Raw genomic sequence first — 27120 nt, forward strand, 5'->3', positions numbered from 1 at the left:
TTCACTGGGATTCAGGAGAGCTGCTGTTACAGATCTCGCAGGGTCTTGCACTTCTCGTCCTCCGACAACTCGCTCATGTCACACTACTCCGCTTCCTGGGCTTCTCCGCTCGGCGGTCTGCACCCAACGCTCCAACTACACATCGACGCCGTTCCTACACCCTCCTGTGCCCTCTACACCCACATCTCTCTCCCTCCCCACTTCATCGCCGACAAGTTTCAGCTCGTCCAGCTGCATCGCGAGGGCAAGCTAGGGGCGTACGATGCGTCAATCGGAGGTAGAGATAGCTTCGGGCATGCCGGCGAGGCGGGCCTTGAGGCACCGGTGTGGAAGGCGGGCGAGGGAAGCTTGTTGATCAGGGTGCGAGAAGCGGAAGTCGGGGCAGGGCCGCCAAAGCGGATACACTTCGAGGTGCCGTTGCATCTGCGCTATCAAGCCCCGGTGAAGGAGCGACACACGGACGGCTTGCGGCAGGACGTCGTCGAGGTCGAGTTTCCGTATCCTCGTGTGTTCTGGGCATGTCCCGACGGTGCGTCCTCCTTCGGGCTCCCAACAGCGGCAGAACTGACGGCTTACCACAGGCGTATCGGTACCCAACTCACAAGCATGCCCGCCAGCATCCCTCGACCCGGCTTTCCCTCACCTCCCTGCTTCAACTCTCCACTTTCTGCCAGCCAACGCTTCGATAGCGGGTCAACCGGGCTGTCCTCCACCCTCACCACCTTCCCTCAGCCTCACAGCGCCTACCGGTGTCCAAGCAGATCTTCCCGCCGTCGAAACGACTACGGCGGCGACAATCTGGCTCTGCTTCGCTTTCCTGGTGTGGACTGCGGTTTCGACGTGGCGAAGGAGTCGGAGAGAAGCAGTAGACGAGCAGAAGAAACGGCAATAAGACACGACGATGCGAAGTTGCAGAGGTTTGCGAAAAGAACGAGGCGGTACCAGCCCGACAACAAGCGAACAAGCGAGGAGAGAAGCGAGAGTGTCTATGCACGGGGGAAAGAACGGGATCAGGTCACAAGACTGTGCACTTGGCTTTGCGGCGCTTGATGCTGCGCCCGATCAGGCTCGTCCCCTTCATCGCCTCCCGCAGCGCCAGGTCAAAGACCTCCTCGACGCCCCTTCCCGTCATCGCGCTCACCTCCGCGTACTTGGCGCCTATCCGCTTGGCGACTGCAGCGCCTTCCTCGGGCGTGACCGGATGCCGCCCTTGCGCCTTGAGGAGCGAGACGGCGGTCGAATCGGCGCGCAGGTCCGTCTTGGTCGCGACGAGGATAATTGGGACGTCCTCGCAAAAGTGCGCGACTTCGGGGTACCACTGCGCGCGCGGATGGACTGTTAATCAGGCGAAGAGGAACCGGTGGGCTGAAGAAACGCACCTTGTCTTCAACGTTCTCCAGGCTCACGGGGTAGTCGACGGCGAAGCAGACGAAGAGAACGTGCGTCTCGGGGTAGGACAAGGGTCGCAGGCGGTCGTATTCTTCCTGGCCAGCCGTATCCCACAGCGCGAACTCGACGATCTTGCCCTCGTACGGCTTGTTGAGCACGCTGGACAAGACGGGTGTCAGCGAGTGCAAAACAGAGAACGTCGAAACGCCGAGCGTACTAGTTCTCGAAGACGGTTGGGATGTAGTCCTGCGAGAAGACCAAGGTCAGCTCGAGAAGCGGGAGAGCGAGTCCGAGGTCGACGCACCGTCGGGAACCGCTTCTGAGAGTACACGATGAGCAGGCAGGTCTGTAGGATGCAGTGCACAAGTCAGCAACTCCCTCTGAGCATGCTGAATGTCCCTCGTCGCTGTGTTCGGCGATGGAACAGGAGTGAGAGACTGAACGCACCTTGCCCACGCCGCCATCTCCAACGCACGTGAGCTTGACCTTGGCATCCGGCCGTGCGACTGGCAGTGGCTGCGACGCCTGCGAAGCGGTGCTGCCGTGGGTGTAGGACGTCGAAGGTGTCCCGTAAGAGTGAGCGGGCGAGCCGCGCGACGACTCTGCGTGTGCGTGGTAGTCGAGTTGCCTGTTCATCCTGAGCTGTTCTGCGAGCGTGTCTGCGCCCAGCAAGCGGTCGCTCGAGCTCCAGCGAGGTTGCGAGAGGTCGCCAAACTCGGGTCGCGTCGTCGTCGCGTGCAGACCTCGCCGTTTGACATCTCGCTCGCTCGCCGTGTGCGCGGCTGGACATGCTACTGTAGACGCTCGCGATGGCTACACACGGCGCAGAGGCGCAGCCCGACTTCGCGGCCATCCTGCGCACCGCTCACGACTCGCTCGCCGCCAGCCTCGAAGCCGACGTCAACGGTGCGTTCGCTGGCTCCTGGTGGCCTGGGGGAAAGTGTGCGAGCTGACAGAGGATGTCTCTGCAGACCGTGAAGCCCGCCTGACGTCTGTCGTCAACGTTCTCGGCTTCTCCACCCTCGACGACCTCGAGGACTTCGTCTACTTGCACGGCGGCGGCAAGGTTGTCCCGGCAGCCCAGCGCGACACTCTCCCTCTCGACGAGACGCAGACTCAGCTGTCTGAGACTCGCCGGACGAAGCGCAACGAGGAGAGGCGCGCAGAGAATGCGACTCTCAAGCGGGACTTGGCGACTGTGCGGGCGGAACTGCAGTGGGCACGGTCGGAGGCTGCAAAGGCCAAGGAAGAGAAGGAGGAACTCGTCAAGGACAAGCGCCGACTGCTCAATACGGTCGAGTCGCTGCGGACCGCGACAGGCGGCGATGCGGTTGTACTCGCTCGACCTGCGTCGTCTCTCTCGCAGGCCGGCATGTCGCCTACCAGCGAGCTTCGAGCTTGCTGGGACGAGGTCGAGTCGCTACAGGCGACGGTCGCTCAGCTCGAGGCGGAGCTCGTCTCCGCGCAGACCTTGTGCGACGAACAGGCTGTCGAGTTGCGCGACCTGCGAGAAGAGGTCGTCAACCTGCAGCAGGACAAGTCGCGTGCCGAAACCCTTGAGGCAGAACTCCTTCAATTGCGCGAGCGCATCAGCTCGCTCGTCCCGGCAATCCTGAGTGGCGGGCCGATACCAGCGACACCGGCCTTCTCCGCCGTTACTCCCTCCGGAGCGACAGTGAGGTGCGCATCCTCCGCTACTACGTTCGGACCATGGTGCTGACCTCGTGGAACCGCAGGCCAGCGCCGACGTCCAGCCTGCCGCCTCTCCGCTTGTCGAACGCAGCTGCGGATCCTTCACCTTCTGTTCGCCCCTCCTTGTCCACGACCGGTCCGCCGCAGACGACGCCACGGCCGACGCAGCCTCACGAGGTCCCAAGCGAGACGGACCAAGTCACACCAGACGAGCCGCCTCAGCCATCGACTTCTCGCCAGCCAGCGACTCCCGCTCCTCCGCAGCCCAACGGTGCCGAAGCTGGTCATGACCATGCAGAGCTCCCTTCCGCAACTATTCCGCACCCACGGGTCGCCGCCATCTCGTCTGCACCGTCCACATCCGCCGCCTCTGCCTCTCCAACCGCCAGTCTCTCCTCTCGTTTACAGAACAAGATCCGCCTCTATCCATCCATGTTCGCCTCGTACAACAAGAATCGTTCGCTTCTTCTCGATCAAGTTGCACGCACGAGGGAGCTCGAAGCCACGCTCGCCGACTTTCCCTCCTCCGTCAGCGACCGCTTGCGCGCTCAGGCCGGACCTCCCCCCGTTGTCGACATCGACCACTTCCCCGAACCGGCCGCTCTACCTGCCGATTCAGCGGAGCGGAAGGAGATGGCGATGTCTGGCAGATTGGAGGCCATCTACGAGGACTTGCGCGTGAAGGAGCTGGAGATCTCGAAGATTGCGCCGAACTACAAGATCTGGGTCACGAAGCTGGCGGACTGCATCGACAACTACACTCTCCAGGCTCAGGAGAAGGAGGTGGAGGAAGTTGCGGCCAATGCAAAGGGGAAGAAGCGAGCGGCGCCGACCGAGGCGGGAACGCCAGCTGCGTCTGCGATGGCTGGTCAGCCCGTTAAGAGGCGGCGGAAGGTCATTTCGGGCGCTACGCCCGCTACGTCGGTCGCAGGAACTCCCATTCCTCGTCCTTCTCTCATCAAGCCACGATCGCCGCGACCGTCGCCTCGCAAGTCGCCCCGCAAGTCGCCCCGCCATTCCCCCTACGTCTCGCCGCGTAAGCAGCTCCTCGTCGGCGGCGCGACCACTACGCCAGGCATCGCTACCGAAGCATCCCCTTCCACGTCCACCAAGAAGCGGCGATGGAACCTCGTCTCGCCGAAAAAGAAGGACCTCTCCGGCGTCAAGAAGCAACTCTGGACGCGCCGAGACGATGCGGACGGCGCTACTGCCGCTGATCCTCCTACGGCGACGAGCGGGACGCAACCGCCTCCGCTCCCGTCGTCGCCGGCAGTCAAGCGCATCAACAGCGAAGGGGATCGCGAGGCGTCGACGTATGAACCGGAACCGGACACGCTGCGTACCGATCTGTCGTCTCAAACTGGCCGCCGAAGCAGCATCACAGCCGGTCGCTCGTCCTCACCGCGCAAACCGACTCCGCGCCGCTCGATCTCTGTTGCATCCAGCTCGGCTCTTCAAGTCGCGCGGCGCAATCCTCCTGTCGCAGCGGTGGACGAGAACGACCCGTTCGTCGACCGAGGTCCCGCGAAAGCTCCGCGACCTCCTTCTCCGGCCGGAGCTCTGCCTCTCCAGCCTTCGCCTCGAAGTCGCCTCCCGCAGACCTCGCCACGCAAAGGGAAGAGCCGCACGCTCGTACCTACGTCGCCTGCCTCACGCGCCGCTACTCCATCGCCTGTTCCTTCGCCGTCCCAGTCTCCCTCCAAAGGGTTGAGTATGCCCCCTTCAGCTCAGATTTCGTCGCGCCGACTGCCGATGCAGGGCTCACCGCCACTCCGTGGCCCCTCCGCCGTCCAGACGAGCGATGCGGCAAAGCGGGCGCTCATTCCCGACAGCGACGGCGAAGACGAGGTGTGCGCGTACGAACTTCGCTTCTTCGACAACTTGGGGACGCCGCCGCTTCCAAGAGCGCCCACGAGACGACAGAACGCGTCGCAGAAAACGGCGGATGTGGCGAGCGGGTCCCGCGGGACTGTCGCGCGATCGCAGCGCGTGAAGGCGGAAAGTCAGGTCGTCCCGTTATCGCCGTCGCCGAAGAAGCGCAAGCAGCGCAAGGCAGCGAGCAAGACGGAGGCGGTCAAGACGGAGCGTGGAGCCCAGCCCGCTACACCCAAGAAGGAGGTCTTCGGTCGCGAGCGCTGGCTTGACCTCGACCAATCGACTCCCGACTACCCCGAAGACCCCGATGACGAGCAGTCTCGCAAGTTCTGGATCGAACGAACTCGCCTTAAGCGTCGCGTCAAGCTGCAGAAGGACAAGCAGGACTCGGCGAAGAAGGCCGGGTGAGCGACTCCCCCTCGCAATCGCGCTAGCCGTCGTGCTTACTCCCTTTCGTTCGCAGCTCCAGCATGCGCGTTCTCGAAATCAACCCGAAGCGGAACAAGGGCGAGAAGCAGTTCTTCAAGGAGGTCGTCCGCAACAAGGAGGAGCGCAGCAAGATGCTCGCCGAAGCATGCGCCGAATGCACTGCCGTATGTCCGTCGCCATCCTGCACAGGGATGCTCGTTGACGCTGCTACTTCATGACAGTACTTCGACCGATCCGGCACGGAGAATACGTGCAACCACAGACGACAGCCTGCCGCCGCCACCTACCTCGAGGAGCGTGCCGCCGCAAGCGAGAGGCGCTTGCAAGCAATCGGTCGCCATCGTGTGCAGCAGCCCAGTGCGTACTCTGTCGTGACCTTTGCGTGCGATACGAGAGCTGACCTCTGCTGACTTGCGCAGCTGTCGAGGATCCGCCGCAATATTGGGAATTTGGTATGATATCTCCGTCCTTGAGCGCAAGCCTTGAGCTGACCGTCGGTTTGCAGGCATTCCCACGACGCAAGACGCCGAGAAGCTGAACCAGGAGGCAAGGAGGAAGAAGGAGCGCGCGCGAGCTTTGCAAGAAGCAGAAGCGGAGTGAGCCTTACCTTCGTGCTCGTGTGTTACCAACGGATGCTCACCGCTCTCCACGCAGTACTCCAAACGGTCTCTATCGCTGGCGAGACACCTGAAGCGACCTCCTCCTCTCCCCGCCCTTTTCTGTCGTTGTTCTCTGTGTACAGTTTCGCTTTACGTTTGTTCACCTGCTTGTTGCATCTCTCTATCGCTCTTCCGCAGTCCCGCAATGTCATTCGTCGTTGTCTGAAGCTAGTTCGCGATTCTCTCGCTCGCGGGATCGCCGAAAGCAAGCGCTGGACTGGGAGTCGTCTATAGATGCATGTGAGAGAGAGTCCCAAGATGCTGATCAAAGGTCAAATCACGAGGACAAGGAGGACGGAGGGTCTACCACTCTCCTCCGCGCCTTTCTTCTACGCTCACTGTCGCCGCTCAAGCCTGGGTCGTCGCCTTGCCGTCGTACGCCGCCTCGTGGATCTGGACGGCACGCCCGGACGGGTCGCTTGCGCAGCCCCAGTCTGCGCGGGGGATCCAGCGAACGGCGGTCTTGGCGGCGGCCTCGGACGGGAAGTGCGACTCGAAGATCTGGCGGATGAAGTACGCCTCCTTGGTCTCGGGCGTGTCGAGCGACCACCGCTGCGCGGCAGAAGCCATCTGCTCGTCCGTGACGACCTGTGCGGCGTGCTCCTTCAAGCCGTCGATCCACGAGTAGCCGACGCCGTCCGAGAACTGCTCCTTCTGGCGCCAGAGGATCTCGTCGGGAAGGTACGGGCGCTCGCCCTTGGGTCCGACGTCGAAGGCCTTGCGGATGATGTACTTCTCCATGATGGGACGGCCGTCGGCGTCGCGCTCCTGGAGCGAGCCCTTCGAGAACATCTTCTGCTGCGGGTCGATGTTGAGCGCCGTCTCGAGGAACTCCTTGTCGAGGAAGGGCACGCGGGCCTCGAGACCCCACGCCATGGTCGACTTGTTGGCGCGGAGGCAGTCGGCGGTGTGGAGGTTCTTGACGCGGCGAATGCACTCCTGGTGGAAGTCGGCGGCGGTCGGTGCGGCGTAGAAGTAGAGGTATCCGCCAAAGATCTCGTCCGAACCCTCGCCCGAGAGAACCATCTTGACGCCCATCGCCTTGATCTTGCGAGACAAGAGGTACATCGGGGTCGAGGCGCGGACGGTCGTGACATCGTACGTCTCGAGGTGGTAGATGACCTCCTCGACGGCGTCGAGACCCTCCTGAACGGTGAAAGTGTACTCGTGGTGGACGGTGCCGAGGTACTCTGCCGCGACGCGAGCGGCGAGCAAGTCGGGCGAGCCCTCGAGGCCGATCGAGAACGAGTGCAACCGCGGCCACGACGTCAACGTGCCGACCTCGTCTGCCGCCGCCTCGTCGTCAAAGCCCACCAAACCCGACGCATCGCCAGCGCTGCCCTGCTTGCCCTGGTGCTGGTGCGCCTGCTGCGCCGCCGCGACCTTTTCCGTTTCCCGCGCCGCGATCGCCGCAATCAGGGACGAGTCGAGGCCGCCAGAGAGCAAGACACCGTAAGGGACCTCGGACATGAGGCGCTTCTTGACGGCCTTCTCGAGCTTCGTGCGGAGCTCGTCGAGGTCTGCGGGCTTGGTCGGGACCGCCTTGGGGTCGACGTCGCCATCCCACCAGGACGGCTGGAAGTAGCGAGTCGTCTCCTGCGTCGCCGAGTCGTAGACGTGTCCGGGCGGGAACGAGATGACCTTGTCGCACTCGTCGTGGAGCGCCTTGAGCTCCGATGCGAAGTAGACGGTGCCCGGGCGCTGCGAGTTCCAGCCTTGGTACAGCGTCGTGATGCCGATCGGGTCGCGGGCGGCGATGAGGCGAGAGGGGGTGACGGAGGTGTCGACGAGAACAAAGGAGAACATGCCGTCGAGCATGGCGCAGAGGTCCTTGTCGTGCTCCTTGTACTGCGGGACGGGCAGAAGAAGTATTTCGTCAGCTTGCAATCGTTGTGGCGAGCCAGCGAACGCCTCGGAACGCACAAGATGGAGGATGACCTCGCAGTCCGAGTGGGTCTTAAATGTCCCGGGGTTCTTGAGCTGCTTCCGGAGTGCGCGGTGGTTGTAGATCTCGCCGTTGACGGCGAGGACGAGCTTGTCGTCATCCGAGGTGATGGGCTGGGCGCCAGTGTCTGCGAGTCGGGGATTAGGAGGGAGTCAGTATCCGGCTCGCGAGGTGACCCTCCCGAGGGCTTCGGCTGGCCGTAGAAAGTCCTTGCGAGCGTGCGACTCACCGACGCCGACGATGGCGAGTCGCTCGTGGACGAGGATGGCGTCTTGGGTCATCTTGCACCCGGACCAGTCGGGTCCGCGGTGCCTCAGGCGCTTTGAGAGCGCGACGGCGCGTGCGCGGAAGGAGGGGAGGTCCTTGGGGTCATAGGCGTGGGCTGCAAAGATGCCGCACCTGCGTTGTGTCGAGCGAGACGAGGGATCAGCCAGAGTCAGCGGAAGGTGCGAGACTTGGCGGCGAGTGCGGCGTACATGGTTGCGGGTGGCTGTGGTTCGAGCTGGTGTGCGAGTGAGAGCGTGTGAGACTGGTGCCAAGCAGTTCCAAGCAGTCTCTGAGCGTGAGAGAGCGAGACGAAGGGCGTCGGGGCTGTGGTCGCGCGAGATTGACTCCCGAGCTGGGCGCGAAACTCGGTCAAGCCACGTCAGCCCAGTTTCAGCCAGTCTTTCTGCCCTCCCTCACTCAACTCATCCCTCTCTCACACCGCTGAACCTGCGCTCGCTGGGTGCCATGGCTGCGCGGAGACAGGCAGCGCAGCAGCTGCAGCAGCAGCAACCACTCCAGCCGCCCGCCGCACTCGCGCACAAGTCGGCCATCCTCCGCCAACTCGCAACCGACGCACTCGCCTACTCGCCCCAGACAGCGCTCTTCTACGCAGAGCGGCTGCACGCACTCGACGCCACAGCAGAGCCAGCCGCCCACCTCCTCGCCCAGACGCAGATCGCCGCCAGACGACACCACGACGCCCTCTGGACCCTCCGACAGCCCGTCTCGTTCGCTCCGGCACTCGCTCCGACACCATCAGACCAGCTCGACGACCCGTTTGGCGCGGCCGGAGGAGCGGGCGCGGCGGCAGCGGCTCGGAGGTGGCCTCAACCCTCGACCTCGGCTGGGAGGCTCACGCGTCCCGCCGTCGAGTGCAGCGTGAGGTGCGCCCGCCTGTACGCCGAGGCGTGCGCCGAGCTCAAGCGCGACAAGGAAGGCCGCGAGGCCCTCGCCTTCGTCCTCCAACCCGGCGTCCCGCTCGCACCTTCTCCTCCGCTCGACAACCCTGACGTCGCGCACAACTCGGAGTCGTCGATCGCCGCCGCCTTCCCGCGCGCAGACGAGTCGACCGTCGTCGAGCTCGAACTGGCGAGGCTTGCGCGCAAGGGAGGAGACTACGAGCGTGCCGTGGTCGGTTTCCGCAAGGTCGTCGCGAAACTCCCGACGTGCTGGGAAGCCGTCGAGGCCCTCTGTCTTCTCGGTCACCCGCCCGACGTCGACGCCTTGTACCCGACCCCGGTCCGCCAGCGCGCGTCGACAGCCACTTCGCCCGTTTCCGCCGGTTCGACCGTCACTCATGCTCCGCAACGTCCGCTCGCGCCCAGCAACTCGAACCCGCCGCCCCTCGGACCCTCGCAGACTGCGGTCGTCAACACGGTCCTGCCGCTGACGGGTGCGCCAGGTCGATTGAGGAATGGAGGCGGGCCAGTCGGCGAAGGAGGACTCTTCACCCCGACCGAGATCCAGGTCAAGCCGGGCGGCCTGTTCGGCGTCAATGGGAAGGGAAAGGGCAAAGAGGTGCAGGCCTTGTTTGGTGCGGCTGCGGCGGGAGCGCCGCCGCCTTTGAGGAGGACTGGGTCGGGCAGGTACGCGGACATCTCGATGGACACGACCGGTGTTGAAGAGTGCGTTCCCTTCCTCCGGTTTTTGTCGGGCTTCGTCTACTGCCGAAGCAACTTCCCGCCTCCGTCCTGGACCGGCACCTCGTCGGATTCGCATCCCGCTTGCTGTTCGCGCGATCGAGATCCGTGTCCCGGCAAAGCTTAGCCTGACATTTTGGCGCCCGCTGCAGCTCCTTCGACGCATCTTTCTACCCCGGCGTCGGCAACCTGCCGTTCTCGACGAACAACCCCGCCGCCCGCTCGAACGGCGCAGCCGGCTCGCTCTTCACCCCTCCTACCGCCACCCTCCCGGCTGCGACAGCTCCCGGCGTCAAGCGTACGCGAGCCGGCAACGTTGCACCTGCCTCCACCGTCGCGACAGCAACCGATGACGACTCTCACAGAACCGCCGCAAACGGTCGGAGGATCTTGCGAGGAGATGGAAAGGTGCGGCGAGGGGATGCGTCGGCAACTGCGACGGCTCCGGCGACGCGTCGCTCATCTCGGCTCTCGAGCAATGCGGCGTCAACGGCCATGGCAGTCTCGAGGTCGCAGTCGAGCGCGAACGGACGCACCGGAGCAACGGCGGCTGGTGCCGGCGACAAGAAACGCAAGAGGGGCGCGACAGGTCCTTCCGTCCTGTCGGACGTCGGCAGCGACGCGGCTTTCTCGCACTCGTCGTCGCCCGCGCCGTCATCACCGGGCGGCAGTACCGCTCACCCTCAGCAGCCGAGCATCGCCTCCGTCCTCGACCCGGCGCGCGAGGAGGCGGAAGACTACGTCCTCGGTACCTTGAGGGCGTTCGCGACCGCTGCTCGTGCCGCGGCGCTTTACGCCCAGAAGGAGGTCGTGCAGGCGCTCGCTGCGCTGCCGAGCGAGCAAGCGAGGACTTGGAGGGCGCTTGTTGCGCTCGCAAAGGCGCACTTTGAGATGCTCAACTACGACAAGGTGCGTTGTCGGAGGATGAGGTGACGGATCGGAGGCTGACCATCTTCTTATGCAGGCAGAGAAGGCTTTCCGACAAGCGCGACACGTCGCGCCGTACCTCGTCGACGGCATGGAGCTGTACTCGACGACGCTGTGGCACCTGCGCCAGTCGACCGAGCTCTCCTTCCTCGCGCAAGAACTCATGGTCGCCGATCCGCGCCACCCGGCCAGCTGGATCGCCTCGGGCAACGTCTTCTCGCACGTCGAGGACCATGCGAGCGCACTGCGGTGCTTCAAGCGCGCTGTGCAGCTCGACGACGGCTGCGTCTACGCCTACACGCTCAGCGGGCACGAATGCGTCATGCTGGAGGAATGGGAGCGCGCGTTGGGCTTCTTCCGAGAGGCGGTCAGGCGGGATGTCCTTCACTACAACGCCTGGTACGTTCGGTTATCTCCCCTGGCGATCTGTCGCCTCGAGCTGACGGGATGATGCGCGACAGGTTCGGCCTCGGCAACGTCTACCTCAAGACAGGCAAGTACAGCCTCGCCGAGTACCACTTCCGCCGCGCGCTCGACATCAACCGAGCGAACACGACGCTCGTCTGCTGCGTCGGCACGGTTCTCGAGAAGCTCCACCGATGGAAGGAGGCTTACGAGATGTACGACCGCGCCGCCGTCCTCGCGCCGGAGAGTCCGCTCGTGCGATTCAAGCGCGTCAGGCTCCTCGTCAAGCTTCAGCACTTTGAGGTGCGCAGCCCTTCCCTGAGCCTTTGCGCTCGTATCTACCGGCATCTCTTGAAACGCTTTCTGACCGGTTCTGCCCCGCACAGGCCGCCAAGAGCGACCTCCTCGCCCTACAGCACCAGGCTCCGATCGAGCCAAATGTGCACTTCTTGTTGGGACAGCTATACAAGGCCGAGGGCAAGCGCGCCGACATGCTCCGTCACTTTGCCCAGGCGCAGGATCTCGAGCCGCGGTTGGCAAGGTGCGTCTCATCCACTTGTCGCTCCTTGGGCTGTGTTGACGCTTGTCCGTGCACTGCAGCCTTATCCGCCAGGTCATTGAGCGCTCGGACGGATCCGGAGGAATGGAGGTGGACGAACGGAGCGACACTACCGGTCTCTCCGCATAGTGTTTGCTGTTTTGCTGTGTATACCTTCACTTGTTGTGTTGTCCTGTTGTTGCACTCTGACTGGCACGCTTGCAACGAACCGCTACCAACACGAGACTGGCAGGACATGGACTCCCGCCCGAAATTCCTATCAAGGTGAGTGGAGCGAGTCTGCGAAATACGCAGTCATCCAGGACTATCCTATGCTCGCGTGGGAGCAGGCCAACGTCGGCCCCGATCAGTCGCCCTTGCCTAGAGGATATGTCTGCTAAACAATCCTTTTCACCAATTAGTCCTCGATGGTCTAGTGGTTATGATTCGGCTCTCTCACAGCCGCGAGCGGGGTTCGATTCCCCGTCGGGGAATTTCTCTTTTGCTGCACTCTCCGGGCTACATTGGCCTGCTCCTCAGCTTTTGGCTCAAGCTGGACCGCCGGCGACAAGACTCTCCAAACACCCTGCAACTGAACAGGAGCGTGCAAGGCATGGCTGCTTTTGGCCTATGCATTATTCGGTGTAAGGCAGCCAACCTCACAGGGTCGACCTCTCCTCTCTCAGTTGATCTGGTTCTCCATTGCTCTTGGTTGATCTGTCTTGTTAGAGCCCCCATTGATCGGCTTCAGACCTTCAGTAAGCGTTGTGTGTCGCTGCACAGGACTACCTCCATAGGGGGATTGTGCTGCGCCTGCTGGCCAGACATCCTTGTGCATTGAGAGCTGAAGAGATGTGGCAGGATGTGGATCAGAAGGCAGAGGTGTTGCAAGAGGTGTCGTGGTGGTAGGTCCCAAAGATTATCTGCGGTGCTCCATGTTACTGCAACGGAGGCAAACCACAAGTGCATGGGAAGGAAGCGAAGATGTGATGCTGTATTCCCAGGCAGTTTCACTGAGAAATGGAGGGCAGCGGCTCGATGGCACAGACAAAGGGGTACCGCGGGATACTGGACTGCACAAAGGATGGCGAGAAGAATGAATCGGTATCGGTAGAGGACCTGCGCGGCCTGTGCCTGCTGCAGGCAGAGAGAGGGAGAGAGACGGAATTGTTTCAAGTCATACCGGGCTAAGCCCATGTAGACCGTTAGGGAGGATGTACAATTGTTGGTAGATGCCACCAGAAAGTTGACATCATGCCGTAGCCTATCCGCCGCAATTCTGGGTATATGAACACAAATTGGCTGTTGTGCCAGGGTAGGACGGCAGGCATCAGCTCTTTTCCTACAGGGCCTCGGTCATCCATGAGGGTGAAGGCAGTGAAAACTCTCTCTTGCATGTGCCACCAGGATGGAAGGATATTTACCCCGTCAGTTTGCAGATGAGCCAGGGTCAAAGACAACCCAAAGTGCAGGATGCACAGTCTTCAAGCAGAGTTGCGAGACCGGCATTGGGCAGTGGCAGGGTTGGAATTGGTTAGCCTTGAATCTCCCAGCCCAGGGAGAGATGAAGGGGGGGATGCCGACTGTGCAGCGAGTGCAATCTCCGAGTGGTCCTTAGCGGCCCAGCAGCAAGAGAGACGCTTGCGGGAGAGACACTCCAGACTTCACCAGCTCGCAAGCTCGCCATTTACCAGCCTCATACTGCACTCGAAAGGCTCTACTTGAGGCTGAGAGAGGGGTTGGCAGTCAGCAGCTGAAGAAGAAGGTGAGCTGGCTTGGGTCAGGAGGAGGAGAAAGAGGAAAGAAAGAGAAGAAAGCGGACCTTCGCTGCCCCAACTTGCTTTCCTGGCACTCGGACCGGTCACAGTGAGCAACTTGAGGGTGTACTCGACGCTCTGAAAGAGGAACGAGATCAATCAGGTCCAGTTTGAAGCGAAGAGTCCACTCCGCTGCTCTCAAAGCCAGTCCACTCCGCTCCTCTCAAAGCCAGTCCTTCTCAGGCTCAGTCCAGGAAAATGTGCTCCAAGTCACTCACTCCCAGCTGAAACACTCTCTTCTGGACACACTTGACCTGCACAAAGTGCACAGAGAGCAATAAGCTTGAGCGAAAGGCTAGGCGAAATGTCTGAGGACTCTGAGCAAGTCGAGGAAAAGCGAGCTGCTCAAGCCCAGCTTCTGATCTGAGTGACTTCGCCTGTTGTCTCCCTCTTCCACAGCACCTTTTAAGACAGCTTTTGACTTCCCAGCTCAGCCCAGCCCCAGCTGAGTGACTTGTACGCACTCTGCCCTCCTCCTCAGCCAGAAAAGCAGAGCCAAGTGCACAAAAACTGGCTCAACTCACCCTCAAACGCCTTGTCCCGATGACTACACTCCCTGCGCTACCAGGAAGCCGAAGAACCGAGTCAGCAGCTTGAAAACTGACAGAGCTGTCCCTGTCCCTCCTCTCCTGCTTCTGTGCCAAGTCTGAGGGAGAGGACTTGGACTCGAAGCTGTGAGAGAGAGCGACAGCACTGCTCTTGACGTACACATCGCGAGTGTGTTGAGCCTGCGTGGAAGTAGAGTCAGCCTGGTATGGAGGGGACAAGGAGGAAAGCGAGTGGTCAGTCTCCAGCTTCGGCCCCCCTCTCTCCCTGCTCCCACTCTCCACCTCTTCGCCTTCTCCGGACTCTGCGAGAGCGACTCAAGCTGTGGGGCGTAGAACAGAGTCAGTTGAAGAGCGAGAGAGAGCGTGAGAAGGTCAGCCTTGCCTGGAAAGCAGGACCTCTACCTCCTCGAACTCGCCCAGCTAACTTCCCAGCACTCTTCCCGGGCGCTTCTGCACCTGCTCCACTGACTTGACCAGTCCCAGCCCAAAAGACGTGAGTTTTCCCTCTGCCTCCTGCTCCCCTCCGGCCAAGTTCCCTACTCCTCTCCCCCAAAACAAGCTCAAACTGACTCCCTCTCCACTCTCCCACACTGTTCTGCACCCAAGTGACCCATCTGCACCTGCAAGAAGCGAGAGTAAGCTTCAGAACAAGGGGAAAGCGAAAGAAAGAGCTTGAGGGAGGCACTCCTCAACTCACCAGCTCGCGAGCTCCCAGCCAGCCAGCTACACACTGCACTCACAACACCCTGCCTGGGGCTGAGAGAGAGTTCGCTAGTCAGTAGCTGAAGATGCGAGCAAGTTGGCCTGGGTCAGGGGAGGGAACGAGGAGATCACGGACCTTCTGTGCCCCAACTCGCTTTCCTGACACTCGGAACAGACACAGTGAGCAGCTTGAGGCTGTACTTGACGCTCTGAGAGAGAAGCGAGGTCAGCCAGGTCGACTTCGAAGGGAAGATTCCCCTCCCCTCCTCTTCAAGCGGCTGCTTCTCGGACTCAGTCAGCGACGACAAGCTCACACTCACCCAGTTCCTGCTCAGTCCTACTCTTCCAGACGTCCTTGACCTGCAGAGAGCGCACAGACAGTGAGTCAGCGCAAGGGAGAGTCAAGGGGAACCACCTGAGCAAGTCGAGGGAAAGCGAGCTGCTTGAGTCCAGCCTGTACTCCAACTGACTTCTCCAGCTCTCTTCCCTCCTCCAAAACGCACTTTGAGACCAATCTTGACTTCCCCGCACAGCCCTGCTTCAACTGCAGGAGCTTGACTCTCCCTCCCCTGCTCCTCACCCTGAAAGCGAGGCCAAGTCCGGGAAAATGTGCTCACTTGCCCTTGAAGCCCTTGCACCAGCTAGTACACTTGATGTGCTACCAGCAAGCGGAAGAATCAAGTCAGCAGCTTGCAAAGCGCGAGAGCTGGCCCAGTCCCTCCTCCCCTGCTTCTGAGCCAAGGTTTGAGACAGAGAACTTGGGCTCACAGCTTTGAGAGAGCGACGATACTGCTCTTGAGATGCACTTCGCAGATGTGTTGAGCCTGTGTGGAAGCAGCGTCAGCCTGCATTCGAAGGGAAGGAAGGAAGGTGTGGGTCAGTCTCCTTGTCCTCCCGCTGCTGTCCCTGCTCCCAATTTGGGCCTCCTTCCTCATTTGACCTCAAAAGAGTGACCGAAGCTGTGGGAAGCAGAGCAGAACCAATTTGAGAGCGAGAGAGAGGGTGGGAAGGTCAGCCTCACCTGGAAAGCGAGACCTCTTCATTGTCAAAGGCACAGCTTACTTACCGGCATTCATTCCCTGCTTGAGCGCACACACTTCACTGGATTCAATCAGCCCCAGCTGGAAAGAAGCGAGTTTGCCCTTGTCCTCCTGCTGCTCTCTGCCAAGTCCCCAGTTGCCGTCCCTAAAACCACCTCAAAGTGCTTCCAATCCCATTCTATTGCTTTCCAGTGCTTCAAGTGACCCCACCAGTCTGCCAGAAGCGAGTGTAAGGTGGAGAACTGGAGAAAGCAAAGGGAGAGGGTGGAGAGGAAGACACAGTCCTCAACTCACCAGCTCCCGAGGTTACCCTTCACCACCTTGACAGCCCACCCTGAACACTCTTCCTGAGCCTGTGGGGTTCAAGCATGCCAAGTTTGAGGCAAACAATGGCATCCCCTCCTCTTGAAGGCACTCCTTCCCGGACTCACTCCAGGAGAAATCAGTTGGACTCATTCACTTCCTGCCAACCCACCCTCCTCTGAACAACCTTCACCTGCAGAGTGTGCATAGAAAGTCAATCAGCGGGAAAGAACAGTCAAGGGAAAGCTTCTGAGCAAGTCCAGGGAAAGCAAGCCGCCAAAGTCCAGCTTGTGCTGCAACACACTGTGCCAGCTCTCCTTCCTCCAGGATCCCTTGTAAACAGCTCTCAACGTTGTAACCCAACCATGCTTCAGGAAAGCGGACTGCACTTACCCTCTCCTCCTGCTGCCCGAGAAAGCAAGCCAGCTTCAGCTCGTTGAGCCTGGACCAGACTTCTTCCACACAGAGAGAGTACTCCCTGCAGACTTCTCTCTGTGTACAGGACACTGAGCACAGGGAAGCGGAAGAGGGCTGAAGCAGCGGAGTTTGGGAAGGCCGGAGAGGTCTACCCCGCAAAAAGGGAGACCCCGTAAGCGATAGACTGTTCTCCGCATCAGTATCTCCAAAAAGAGCGCGTTCCTGTGCCTGCATCCGGGGTAAACCGCCAGCTTGGGAGAATCCCCTACCTCGCAAAGAGCAATTCCTTCGGAGATTGCAATAACAGTGATTCGCATGTTGTATTCCAAGTGAGGGAAGATGTAGTCTGGAAAAAAGAGAAGAAGTGATGAGGGAACAGAGGAACAAGGTGAAGGTACTGTAAAGAGGAGTGGAAGGCTGGGGACACAAACCTGGCACAAAGACAGCCTGTGTCCTGCTCGCTACTCCTGCTGCAATTACAGCCATGCCATATAGCAGCCTCTTGGCAACCCAAGGATTGCTGTAGCTCTCACCTGTCAACGGCACCTGGTCGACCGTGAAGCTCGCCGAGCTGATGCTGATGATGCAGCTGTCAGTAGGGACCTTGTCGCCCACCACAAGTGAAATGACATCACTCAGAACGAGGTCGACGGCGTGGATCTTCTGCACTCGTCCGTCGCGAATGACCTTGGCTTCGTCAGGCGAGTACTCCATCAAGGCCTGGATGTATTCAAGGGATCAGCGGATCCTTCTGCAGCTTCATGCGCGCACACGGGGCGCACCTCGATGGCCTTTTCGGCGTTCGTCTCCTGTACAACACCGACCCATGCATTTGCAATCAAGATGGCGAGGATGACAATCGGTTTGACATAGGCGGGTCGCCTTGTCCTCACCCTCCTCGAGGTACGCCAGGACAAGCAAGATTCCGGCTGAGGCAAGGAGGATCAGGACGAGCTGGTCCTTGAATTGCTTGAGGATGAGCTCCCACAGTGATGGAGAAGGCTCTTCCGGAAGCACTGTAGGCGCGTAAGGAGGGAAGTTGAATCGGCAGTGGGGTCGGGACAGGAATGCGACGGAAAGAGTCGTTGTCAGCTACCGTGAGGATGAGTTTGTACAGTCCGCACGCACCGTTCTTGCCATACTTGCGCTGGTTTTCCTCGACCTGGCTTGCTGTGAGACCTGTGTCGAGCGCGACGTGGAGTTGCTGGGTGAGCGGGTTGGCGGTCTGCATGTGCGCGAGTGCGGCCATCCTGTGGCAGTGCGGCATTTGTCGAGCGCTTTGCAGCCTGTACTAGCACTGTCTAGCCTGTTGACAGAACCATAGCAGCTGGGGAAGCGGAAAGCGAGGGTGTTGCACTCATCAGACCTTCATCAGCAAAGGGTCAGCAACCGTCACTCCCGCCAACTCGCTCAGAAAGGATGTTCGGCGCATTCAGGCCATCACAAACAGCCCTCAGAGGCTTGCTATGGTGCGCACACGCTCTCGCAGAGCCTCATCCCTTGCCGAGCTCACACATCTCTCTGTTGGCAGGAAGATCCCCTACCGCCTGTCGCCGACACGCAAGACCCGCCAGGCTGCGGCTGAAGGCGGTGGACAATGTCATTGCGAAAGTGCAGGCGTCGGGCGTGCAGACGCTCTCCTTGGTCCGTTACCCTCCGTCTCTTCTCGCCCCGGTGCGCTTCGCTGACCTCTCGCTTCTGGAGACGAGGTGCCTTGAGCTTCCGACTGAGCAGGAGATGCCGGCGCGGGACAAGTACACCGTCTTCTCGCGGTACGGCAGGAACTACCGGATGGGCATCCACAAGGTCCCGCATTGGACCAAGGTCACCTCTCGCGTCAACCCCAAGGGATTCTAGGTGGCGAAGAGGAGACGAGGGAGGAGAAGCGGTGTACAGACTTGTACCAGTACGCATCGTTATGTCGCAAGTCGCATTGGTCTCTCGATTCGGTCCAGAGGGAGCGAAAGGGTTGCTAGCAAGCTTGCTTCTACTCAGAACACGACAATCTTCATCTTCCCCTCGCGCAGCCTGTCCATAATCGGCTTGGTGCCGAGCAGCTTGAAGAGGTCGGCGCGCGCTTCGGGCAAGTCGACGAGCGATCGCTTCTTCGAGTCGAGATGCGAGACGTCGAGGATTAGGTGCGAGAGATGGGTGAGGTGGAGAGACTCTGCAGCCAGAGATACTGTCAGCATCTGGCCAAAGGCAGACTGAGCAGGGGAACGGACCTGTCTCGTTGAGCAGCTTTTCGATGCGGTTGGGCGTGCCGACTGCGAGGCCGACGTGCGTCTTCTTGAGATACTCGGCGTGCTCGGCGAGCTTGAAGTGCTGTGGGAAGTCACAGTCAGTAGGCTGGGGCAGCCAGGCGCAAACAACGGACCAACCTTGGCAAACAGCTTCGCGACATCGATCAAGCCGTCCTTCGTCTTCGTCTTGAACTCCTTGACATCGCTGTATGACGAACATCAGTTATCAAGTCTGTCGGACCACAGCGCTTGACGCACCGCACGAGATCGGCAACACGCAGCGCAGCTCCCGCAAGGACAATGATGCGAGGTGAGCCAGCCGCCTTGGGCATCTTGGCGAGGGTGTTGCACGCCGTCGGCAGAGCTGTACGGCAGAACTTAGTGATGCTTGACGGCGAGTGAGAGTGGGCGGAGCGCACCCTCTTTCATGAACGCCCGCAGCGAGTCTCGCGCCGCTACCGACGAAGTGTCGAGAATCATCGACTCTGCGGTGCAATCAGTCAGCTCAAGAACTGAACGGAGAGCTCTGCGAACGCACGGCTGATCCGCATCTCGTCCATTTCGAGAGCCGTGAGATTCGGCAGCGCCCGCTTCTGCTTCTCCGCCAACCTGTCCGCCAACGACTCAACCGGCAAAAGTCCCATGTCCTCCTTGTCCTTCCCGTCAACCTCGAGCTCTGCCAACTTCTTCGTCTTCTTCTCCTTGGCCTTCTTCGCCGCCCGCTTGCTCTTTGGCTGCTTGTCTTCTGTTCCGACGCCCGCATCGTCGGCGGAACGCTTCTTCCCGGCGGATACGGCGGGACCCAGGTCATCTGCTTCGCCGCCTTCCGCCGCAACCGCATCAGCATCGTCCGAGAGATCCGCTAAGCCGTCCGCCTCCTCCCCGTCCGAAACTCCTGCAAACTCGTCTTCGATGAGGAAGTTGTCCTCGAGGTTGTCGCCAGTCAGGACATGGTCAGTCTTGGTCTTCTTGCTGGGCGGAGCCATGGCGAACCAGCGAGCGAGCGTGAATGGAAGCGGTCCAAGAGAAGGCGCGAAGCTCAGGAGGAGGCCGCTCACACCAACTGGCGCGGCGGTAGATGCTGCCAGGCTGGGCTGGACTGCTGCTGTCTGCTGCTGTGACTGCCGCTCTCCTTGCCTGCGCCCGACACCTTGCCATCCCGCTCTCTCACATTGTCCGTCTTCATCAGTCTCCCTCGATCAACACGCACCTAACTGACAGACAACTCGCTTGGCTGGCAGGGTGACGACTCGCAGTACACGCTCTCGGCCAAACAGCACTTTCAGCGGCGCGGCAGCTTCTAGGCGTCGGTCAGCGGTCGGGACGGGGTCGACATGTCGAGGAGGGGCACCGCTTCGCTGTTCGTGCCAGACGATTTGCTGGAGCGTGCGCTTCGAGCGTCCGAGGAGGAGTTGCGGAGGAAGTGCAAGGGGCTGTTCGCTGTGGGGCGGAGGGAGGAAGGCGTGACTGTCGTCGCGGACTTGCTTGAGGCGGAGGACGTCGATACAGCGCAGGCGGAACTTCGGCGTCGAGGCGCTGCAGGGACCCAGCAAGGACTGGAGACCGTGGGAGAGATCGCACACAATAGATGCACGGAGTCGGACGGGGCTCGGCGCACGCCAAATCTTCGCTTGCGCTTGCTCCGTGGCCAGGAATCGCCGGTGGACGACGAAACACTCTCCCCCTCGCCCTTCGTCATCCTCTACGCCCGTCTGCGGCATCTCGAAGCTCTCGCAGTTGGCCCGCTCCCGCTCAACTTCCATCCCGCCAGCTTCGGTCGGCCAGACGTCGAGGGCGACCAAATCTCTTCGACTCACGGAGCAACCTTGAAGCAGGCCAGCCCGACAATTGCGATTGGCATCCACCTCGTGAGATGACCGGATCTGCGTTTCACGATGAGAGCTGACCAGCTTGACGTGCAGATCAACGTTCTCCACCAAGACTCGCATACTTTCCTCGGCAAAACGGACAGCTCACCTACGGTTCCAGCTGCATAACTACTGTACAAGGTGTTCCGACTCGTGACAACGGTGCTTCGGGCGGCCGTACGGATCCTTTCTGTTCGGCTTCCACTCCTTGGTCCGCTCTGCGAGTGCACAGCCTTTGGTGCGTCACTTCTCCATGTCCGAACCTTCGACTAGGCCTGACATCTGCCTTTCAGCTCGCCAGCTGGATACGCGCTTCGCGCAGCCTGCTTCGCTGCTCCCGATGTATCTCTCGCTGCGGCGCGATCTGTACGTGACCGGTTTTGCTGAGGCAAGAGTTCAGGCACACCCGACATATATCCGGTGCGTTCCCTCTTTCTGCGCAAACCAGTGCATTCGAGCGTTGTTGACGGACCTTGCGCAGGTTCTTCAACCTCGTCTGGCTGATCGCGAACGACTTCATTGTTGGAATGGCACTGGCCTCCTATGTCCGCGACAACGCTCCATTCCTCAAGCATCTGGCTGAGAAGCTCGTCAGGGTACATAGCCGTAGCACGAGTCCCAACATCGCTAACCCGCTCACACGCGCTCCTGCTTGCAGGTCTACGTCCTTGCCTACTTGCGCGAACTGCTTGCATGGCTGAGCAGCTGGCCGATGGGCGTAAAGTTGAATGATGAGGTTGCAACAGTCATCTGCGGGGCGTTCCTTTTCCTCTCGCAACTGTGGGAGAACGGTCAATCGTCTCGAGCTGCCGACCAGTCCTTCTCGCGTTGCTCATTAAACTTCTCCGCAGTCTTCCTTGGCCCTGTACTTGCGCACCTCCCGGTCAATCTTATCAGTCTCTGCGGCATCCTCGGCGCCTCCTCCCTTCTCGCTCTCACCGCCGACCTCATCTCCCTACTCACTCTCCCATTCTTCGCCTGCTACGTTGCGGCTACGCTCGTCTATCGCTGAAGCCTGAGTACGCTCAGCGCACTCTTCAACGTCTTCCGAGGTTAGTGAAACGCACACTCCTAGCATGCGGCCGAAACTGACAGGACGAGGTGCAGGGCGCAAGTACGACCCGCTTCGCAGCCGAGTCGAGCCTGCGACGTATGATGTGGACGCCCTGCTCCTCGGAACAATCCTCTTCGTCACGATCAGCTTCCTCTTCCCGACACTCGTGGCGTTCTACCTCGCTTTCGCCTCGGTCAGTCGCGCCTTCCTCTATTTGCTGACGGCGAGCTGACGCGCTCCTTACAGTCTCGTCTGCTCATCTTGAGTGTCCAGGCAGTGCTGCTGATGGGCGTCAGCGCGCTCAACGCCTTCCCACTCTTTGCCCTGCTCCTGCGACTCAAGTCGCCTCGCCGGCTGCCAGGTTTGTCACCTTCATCGTTCCCCTGTACCCAGCTGATGTGATTCCATACAGGAGGAGTCGATTTCGAGGTTTGCGACGACGTGCGGCATTGGCCGGAACGCCATCTGCACCTTCGAGTGCGTTGCTCTCTTGCGTCCTCATCTCTACGCCCGCTGACTTGCGCGTACTCAGTCACGCCCGGTGTCTTACATCGCGATCTTGTCGTCGCTGTACGTTGCCGTGTATCTGCCCGACCATAACCTTCCAAACTGACACGAATGCTTCTCCAGCCTCGTCGTCTTTGACGAGTTCCTCTCGCCTCGAGGGCTCCTCAAGGTGCTCCGATATCTGCTCTCCGGTGCGTACTGCCTCTCGCCTGCGTATGAACATGCAAGAGGCTCACCAATTCGCTTGTCTTGCTGCAGGCCAGGTCGTCTGGTAACGCTCGATAAACGTCCTTCCAGCACCCTCGACGGCCAGCAGAGCGTGTCGGATGGCAACACGGACAAGCTGACGGTGCGGCAGAGCCGTCGGCAGCTCCCCTCCCTCGATCTTCAATTCTTGAGAAGCAACAGGATGCGTCGAAGAAACGGTCGCATTCCGCGTTTCTCTCTCGCGGCGCTTCGGCTCCATCGTTCTCTCCCTCCTACAGTGCGCCTCCCTGCTCTCCTACAGTGCGCCTCCCTGCTCTTCCAGAGGAACCCTTTGCGACAAGCCAGGCCCGCCAACAACGCACAAGGGACGAAACCATGCTCCTTCTCCCTCACAAGACGCTCCTAGTGCTCTGTGTCCTCGCGATCCTCTCGGCCTGCTCGGCACAGGCGACGGAGTGGTACCGCGTTACGGATGACTTGCACCCGGCTGAACGTTGTACGTGTGCACGCGCTTCACGTCCTTGCGCAGCTGAGCAGCGCAGACCTTCGCAAGCCTGGCTCCGCCGGTTCACAGCCATCGAAGCGCGTCTGGCAGACCGCCAAGTACACGACACACTCGCCTCTCGCAGTCCCGCGTCACACCACTTGCACCCCTCCGTCTTCGACTCGAAAGGTTCCTCCCCTCCCGCCGGCCCTCTCTACCCTACCAACCCCAAAGCGCTCGCCCGACCGCCCTCCTTGTCGAGGGAAAAGAACGTCTCGTTCTGTCAGGCGAAGATCAAGGCGGCTGTCGGTGACCCTTTCTCCCGGAACCTGAAGAAGCGGAGTGAGGCGCTTGCTGGAGCGGCGGAGGCGGTCAAGGCGAAGCGGGCTTCCTCTGGGCGTGTGACGATGGGCCAGCTGGAGCGGAGAAGCGAGCGAGCGGGCGCAGGGGAGACGGTCTGGAAGAGGGTGCTCGAGGCGGACGATGTGATCGTTGAGGAGGCGGTTGAGGTTGCGCCTGAGCTGCAGACCGGGGAGGCTCAGCCTGAAGCACGACCTGTGGCGCACCGGTCGAGGCGGAGCAGTGCGGGACTAGCAGGAGAGACAAAGATGTTGCGGCGCGAGGCGGGGTTGAGCCCAGTCAAGCGGATGGAGGTGCGGATGAAGCGGTCCGAACCGTTGCATCACAGGCAGTAGTCATCTGAGGCATTGCGAGAGCGGAACGTAGGAGGACATCTCAGGGCCCATACCTCTCCGACCCTCTCCCGCCCAATCTCCTTTTTGGCTCTCACTCGCCCAAACCGCCTTTGATTCGCCTCGCCCCGAGCTCAACCAGCACCCTAAACCACACTCTACCACACAACTTGCCCACCTCCCATCCCCGCCGTCGTCGTCGTCGTCGTCGCGGTCCAAGAAGGTCAAGATCAAGAATGGCATTATCTCGATGGTTTGGTGATGGTTTGGATTCGTTCTTGATTCCCCAAGCCCTATACACACTCTTCTACCAGCCCGCCACGCCGCGCTGCTCCACTCTCACTCCCCTTCGTTTTATTGCACATCTTTGCTATCGCGTCTACTTTTCCGCTCTACTTCCGCCCACCCTCCCACTGTACTACTTCTATAGCCTCCTCACATCAGTAGATACCCCATCCAACAAGTTATGTGCTGTGGCAGTCAGTCCCTGCCGGTCTACATGGGCTTAGCCCCGATACGACTTGAAACAGGAACTTCTCTCTCTCTCTCTGAGGCATTGTTGAGGCGCTAGAACGTCTCGCTAGATCGCAACTATCGCTGGGCAGCACCCTTGTCAAATGTCGTGGTGATGCTGTGCAGGTTGTAGAGCTGAACAATTCAGCAAGGTTGGGAACGATGCCGGAAACGAGGAGTCACGCCCTTGATGTCGATGACGGCCCCCCTTGGCCAGCTTGACGAGATGCAAGCCAACACTGGTCACCTCTACCCTGTCCTTCCCAGATAACTTCCACAGACCGAGGCGTGCAGGCGCGGAGCAAGATGGGCAGGTGGCTGCCACCGCACAAGCTGCCGGTTGCAGCAATGTCAAGCGCAATCCCGCGCAATGTACGTCTTGTGAGGCAGTGTGCAGGGTCCAGGCTTTCACATTGTCGGTTTGGAGCGGGTTGGCAGGAGCAGCACCTGGTGCCGTACTTGTCACACTTCTGTGGATTTTCACACGCAACCAGTGCATGCTCTGCAGGCAGGTCAGGGCTTATTTGGCGGGGTCGGGTTGTTGCTGTGAGCAAAGAGGAAGGGGACGCTGGTAGACAAGCGAGCTCCCCTTAGCCGGCTTTGTCACGACCGGTACGGTCATACTTGCACTTGAAGCTTCCAGTAGGAGGCAGCAGTTGAAGTTGTGCTGCTCTCCAGTGTTGACAAGTGAAGGGCTGGACATCAAGCAAAAGTTGCTGGGCTTGCGCGTGCACAACTAGAAGGATGGTTCAATGGGACAACCAGCCCTGCCAATGAGTGAAGGAGAAGAGAGTGCACAAGACTGCCTTTGCAGCAACATGCTTAACTGACACATAACTCACTTGACTGGCAAGTGATGATTTGCAGTACACGCTCATAGTAAAACAGCACCTCTCATGGCGCGCCAGCTTTAGGATTCGTTAGGATTCGTTCAGCAACTAGGTGGGTGCCAAAAAATTGAGGAGCGCCACCGCACTTTGTGCGGGACAGTCAGCTGAGCACAAACTCTGAGCATCTGAAGCAACAGGTGTGAAGTCTCACTATGAGAGGCCCAAAGGTGGCTCAGGCCCCTTCTCCTTGAACACTATCGTTGAGCTCCCACAGACGCTTGTAAGGCCGGGCGATGGTTGGGATTGGTCCCAATTGTTTGCACAACCAGCCAGCTCGCTGCACAAGGCGAAAGAAGCGACGAGGTGAGCGGGAGAGCGTCTTTCAGGTCATTGGCGGAGACGCAACTCACGTTGCTGCTTCACCACGACGCCGTGGGGTTCTCTTGCGCCGACTAGCGCTTCCTAGCTATGCAAAGTATCTGTGCAAGTAGGCCGGCACCCCAAGAGGGCGTACTCCCGTCGCTGGATTACAAGGTGGGCTGAGCGACTACAATCACGGCTATTCTCGTCATTCACACCCCTTGACCTGAGGTGTCGCGGAAGAAGAGTGAGAGACTGTGCGCTCTTTGGCCAGGAGAGGAAGGCTGTGGCTGCTGTAGCAGGCTAGCTCGAGGCGGAGGATATTGGTATGGCTTAGGTGGCACTTACACCTCCTCTCGACGTACCTGCTCTATGACAATGCTTGCTACTCGCTCTTCAACCACCTGGAATCCCGCACACTGCGCACCACCAGCCTCCTCCTTGGCAAACCCTCCTACTGCAACATGCTTCTTGACTCCCTCGACCGCACCGGACATTTTTCCAAAGCTGGCCAAGGTGCAGGAGTTTGATGCAGGCGTTATGAAACGCAAATAGGATGCAGGACGCGACAGGACAAATGAATCCATTCTCACCTGCCTCAACCTTCACCCCGCCTCCCTCCTTCTCACATTCCCCTTCTCACCCATTTCTCTTGCAAACCTTGCCCAACCTGCCCCCCATCCTCCTGTCTTATTGCCTATCCCCGCAACACTGCCTTAGCCCGGCCCAACCTTGTCAGAACTTGCTCCCATCAACTGTCCAGCCCAAGACAAAGTTACTTCAGCCCTCGCGCATTTCTCCTGCATTTTGCACTGTTCCGCATAATTCAGCGCGCCACGGCCATTCCATCACTCTACTAACCTTGCCTTTGCTCCTACACCACTCGATGCCTCAGAAATTGTAACTTGGGCTCTTTGACCAACTTTGACCGTCTGATTGAGTCATCGCGGCAACCGCCTTCGAACAGAACTTGCGCAAGAGGAGGGAGACTCATACTCATTCTCCATGGCAAGTCCGGTAGGCAAGTTTGCGATGCTGCCGGTGATATGTTGGGCAAGTCGAGGAAGAGCAGACAAAGGACTGCGGGTGCTGGAGGTCTCGCTCAGATGCTGTCGTCCTCCTTGCTTGCTTGCTTCTTGTGGCCTCTCAAGGTGTTTGACAGGTCTTCCCTGCCTCTGACTGGTCTGGCAAGGAGCAAAAACGAGGTGGTCGAGCAGAAAGGAGGTCTTCCCCAACTTCAAAAGCTCAGTTTCAACTGGCCACAACTCGACCCTTGAGTTCCGTGCTTGCAAACTCTGCTCAAGCCTCTTGCTGATCTGTACCAGAACTCGGCAGCCGTGCCGGCACTTGAGATAGCACTACCGAGCTGAGTTGCAAGTCTCGCACTTTGCGCAAACAGCCTAGTTGCACCTGCACCACATTCTACTACATACAGAACCTGCCTACAAGTTGGTCCCACTGTTCATTTCCTCACCTATTTCACAGCCGTTTTGCTTCATTCTGGTTTCCCCTGACTGAACACACCTCTCTACATGTGCCCAATGGCCTCGCTTGACACTACGTCCACCCACTGCTGCTCTATCACGATTCTTGACCGATTCTTACCCTCTCTCCTTTCCAACTCAGTTCTCACCCTTTTGGACCACTCTCTTGCCTCCCCCACACCAAGAGCATACTCATCTCCCTGTTATATGCTGCAGCAGTCAGTCTCTGTTAGTCACCATGGGCTCAGCCCCGATCTGACTCAAAACAAGAATCTCTCTCTCTCC

At 60.0% G+C, this 27120-nt stretch overlaps 9 protein-coding genes and 1 further gene across 9 annotated transcripts; 6 read left to right on the plus strand and 4 right to left on the minus strand.

The window, feature by feature from the left end:
• Positions 1-75: 75 nt before the first annotated feature.
• Positions 76-892, plus strand: RHTO_02756 (PIG-X/PBN1 family protein; the record flags this gene model as incomplete). The annotated part of the gene is made up of 2 exons (XM_016416430.1): positions 76-529; positions 582-892. 2 exons carry the CDS (start codon positions 76-78, stop codon positions 890-892), a joined length of 765 nt encoding a protein of 254 aa, XP_016276149.1.
• A 123-nt stretch (positions 893-1015) lies between these two features.
• Positions 1016-2025, minus strand: RHTO_02757 (small GTPase, Rho type; the record flags this gene model as incomplete). The annotated part of the gene is made up of 5 exons (XM_016416431.1): positions 1016-1318; positions 1380-1548; positions 1607-1635; positions 1694-1735; positions 1837-2025. The coding sequence occupies 5 exons, from the start codon at positions 2023-2025 to the stop codon at positions 1016-1018; spliced, it is 732 nt and encodes a 243-aa protein (XP_016276150.1).
• A 173-nt stretch (positions 2026-2198) lies between these two features.
• On the plus strand, positions 2199-6076 carry RHTO_02758 (retinoblastoma-binding protein 8; the record flags this gene model as incomplete). Its single annotated transcript, XM_016416432.1, has 8 exons — positions 2199-2295; positions 2361-3069; positions 3126-5360; positions 5420-5549; positions 5607-5742; positions 5805-5837; positions 5891-5981; positions 6040-6076. The coding sequence occupies 8 exons, from the start codon at positions 2199-2201 to the stop codon at positions 6074-6076; spliced, it is 3468 nt and encodes a 1155-aa protein (XP_016276151.1).
• A 316-nt stretch (positions 6077-6392) lies between these two features.
• RHTO_02759 (asparagine synthase (glutamine-hydrolyzing)) lies at positions 6393-8467 on the minus strand (the record flags this gene model as incomplete). The annotated part of the gene is made up of 4 exons (XM_016416433.1): positions 6393-7892; positions 7968-8116; positions 8219-8388; positions 8466-8467. Coding segments are annotated over 4 exons (1821 nt in total).
• A 254-nt stretch (positions 8468-8721) lies between these two features.
• RHTO_02760 (20S cyclosome subunit (BimA/Nuc2/Cdc27)) lies at positions 8722-11916 on the plus strand (the record flags this gene model as incomplete). The annotated part of the gene is made up of 6 exons (XM_016416434.1): positions 8722-9881; positions 10049-10805; positions 10861-11222; positions 11285-11531; positions 11615-11769; positions 11829-11916. The coding sequence occupies 6 exons, from the start codon at positions 8722-8724 to the stop codon at positions 11914-11916; spliced, it is 2769 nt and encodes a 922-aa protein (XP_016276153.1).
• Positions 11917-15409: 3493 nt separating this feature from the next.
• On the minus strand, positions 15410-17842 carry RHTO_02761 (calcium-transporting ATPase; the record flags this gene model as incomplete). Its single annotated transcript, XM_016416435.1, has 6 exons — positions 15410-15657; positions 15900-16018; positions 16168-16226; positions 16570-17313; positions 17376-17522; positions 17582-17842. 6 exons carry the CDS (start codon positions 17840-17842, stop codon positions 15410-15412), a joined length of 1578 nt encoding a protein of 525 aa, XP_016276154.1.
• Positions 17843-18012: 170 nt separating this feature from the next.
• Positions 18013-18450, plus strand: RHTO_02762 (ribosomal protein L31, mitochondrial; the record flags this gene model as incomplete). Its single annotated transcript, XM_016416436.1, has 3 exons — positions 18013-18062; positions 18168-18267; positions 18328-18450. The coding sequence occupies 3 exons, from the start codon at positions 18013-18015 to the stop codon at positions 18448-18450; spliced, it is 273 nt and encodes a 90-aa protein (XP_016276155.1).
• A 134-nt stretch (positions 18451-18584) lies between these two features.
• On the minus strand, positions 18585-19822 carry RHTO_02763 (uncharacterized protein; the record flags this gene model as incomplete). Its single annotated transcript, XM_016416437.1, has 6 exons — positions 18585-18760; positions 18819-18918; positions 18975-19041; positions 19095-19200; positions 19256-19321; positions 19375-19822. The coding sequence occupies 6 exons, from the start codon at positions 19820-19822 to the stop codon at positions 18585-18587; spliced, it is 963 nt and encodes a 320-aa protein (XP_016276156.1).
• Positions 19823-20170: 348 nt separating this feature from the next.
• RHTO_02764 (phosphatidylinositol glycan, class Q) lies at positions 20171-22540 on the plus strand (the record flags this gene model as incomplete).
• Positions 22541-22847: 307 nt separating this feature from the next.
• RHTO_02765 (uncharacterized protein) lies at positions 22848-23651 on the plus strand (the record flags this gene model as incomplete). Its single annotated transcript, XM_016416438.1, has 2 exons — positions 22848-22968; positions 23047-23651. The coding sequence occupies 2 exons, from the start codon at positions 22848-22850 to the stop codon at positions 23649-23651; spliced, it is 726 nt and encodes a 241-aa protein (XP_016276157.1).
• Positions 23652-27120: the final 3469 nt, after the last annotated feature.

Source organism: Rhodotorula toruloides (assembly GCF_000320785.1).
Source record: "Rhodotorula toruloides NP11 unplaced genomic scaffold Scaffold2, whole genome shotgun sequence".
Taxonomy (NCBI): domain Eukaryota; kingdom Fungi; phylum Basidiomycota; class Microbotryomycetes; order Sporidiobolales; family Sporidiobolaceae; genus Rhodotorula; species Rhodotorula toruloides.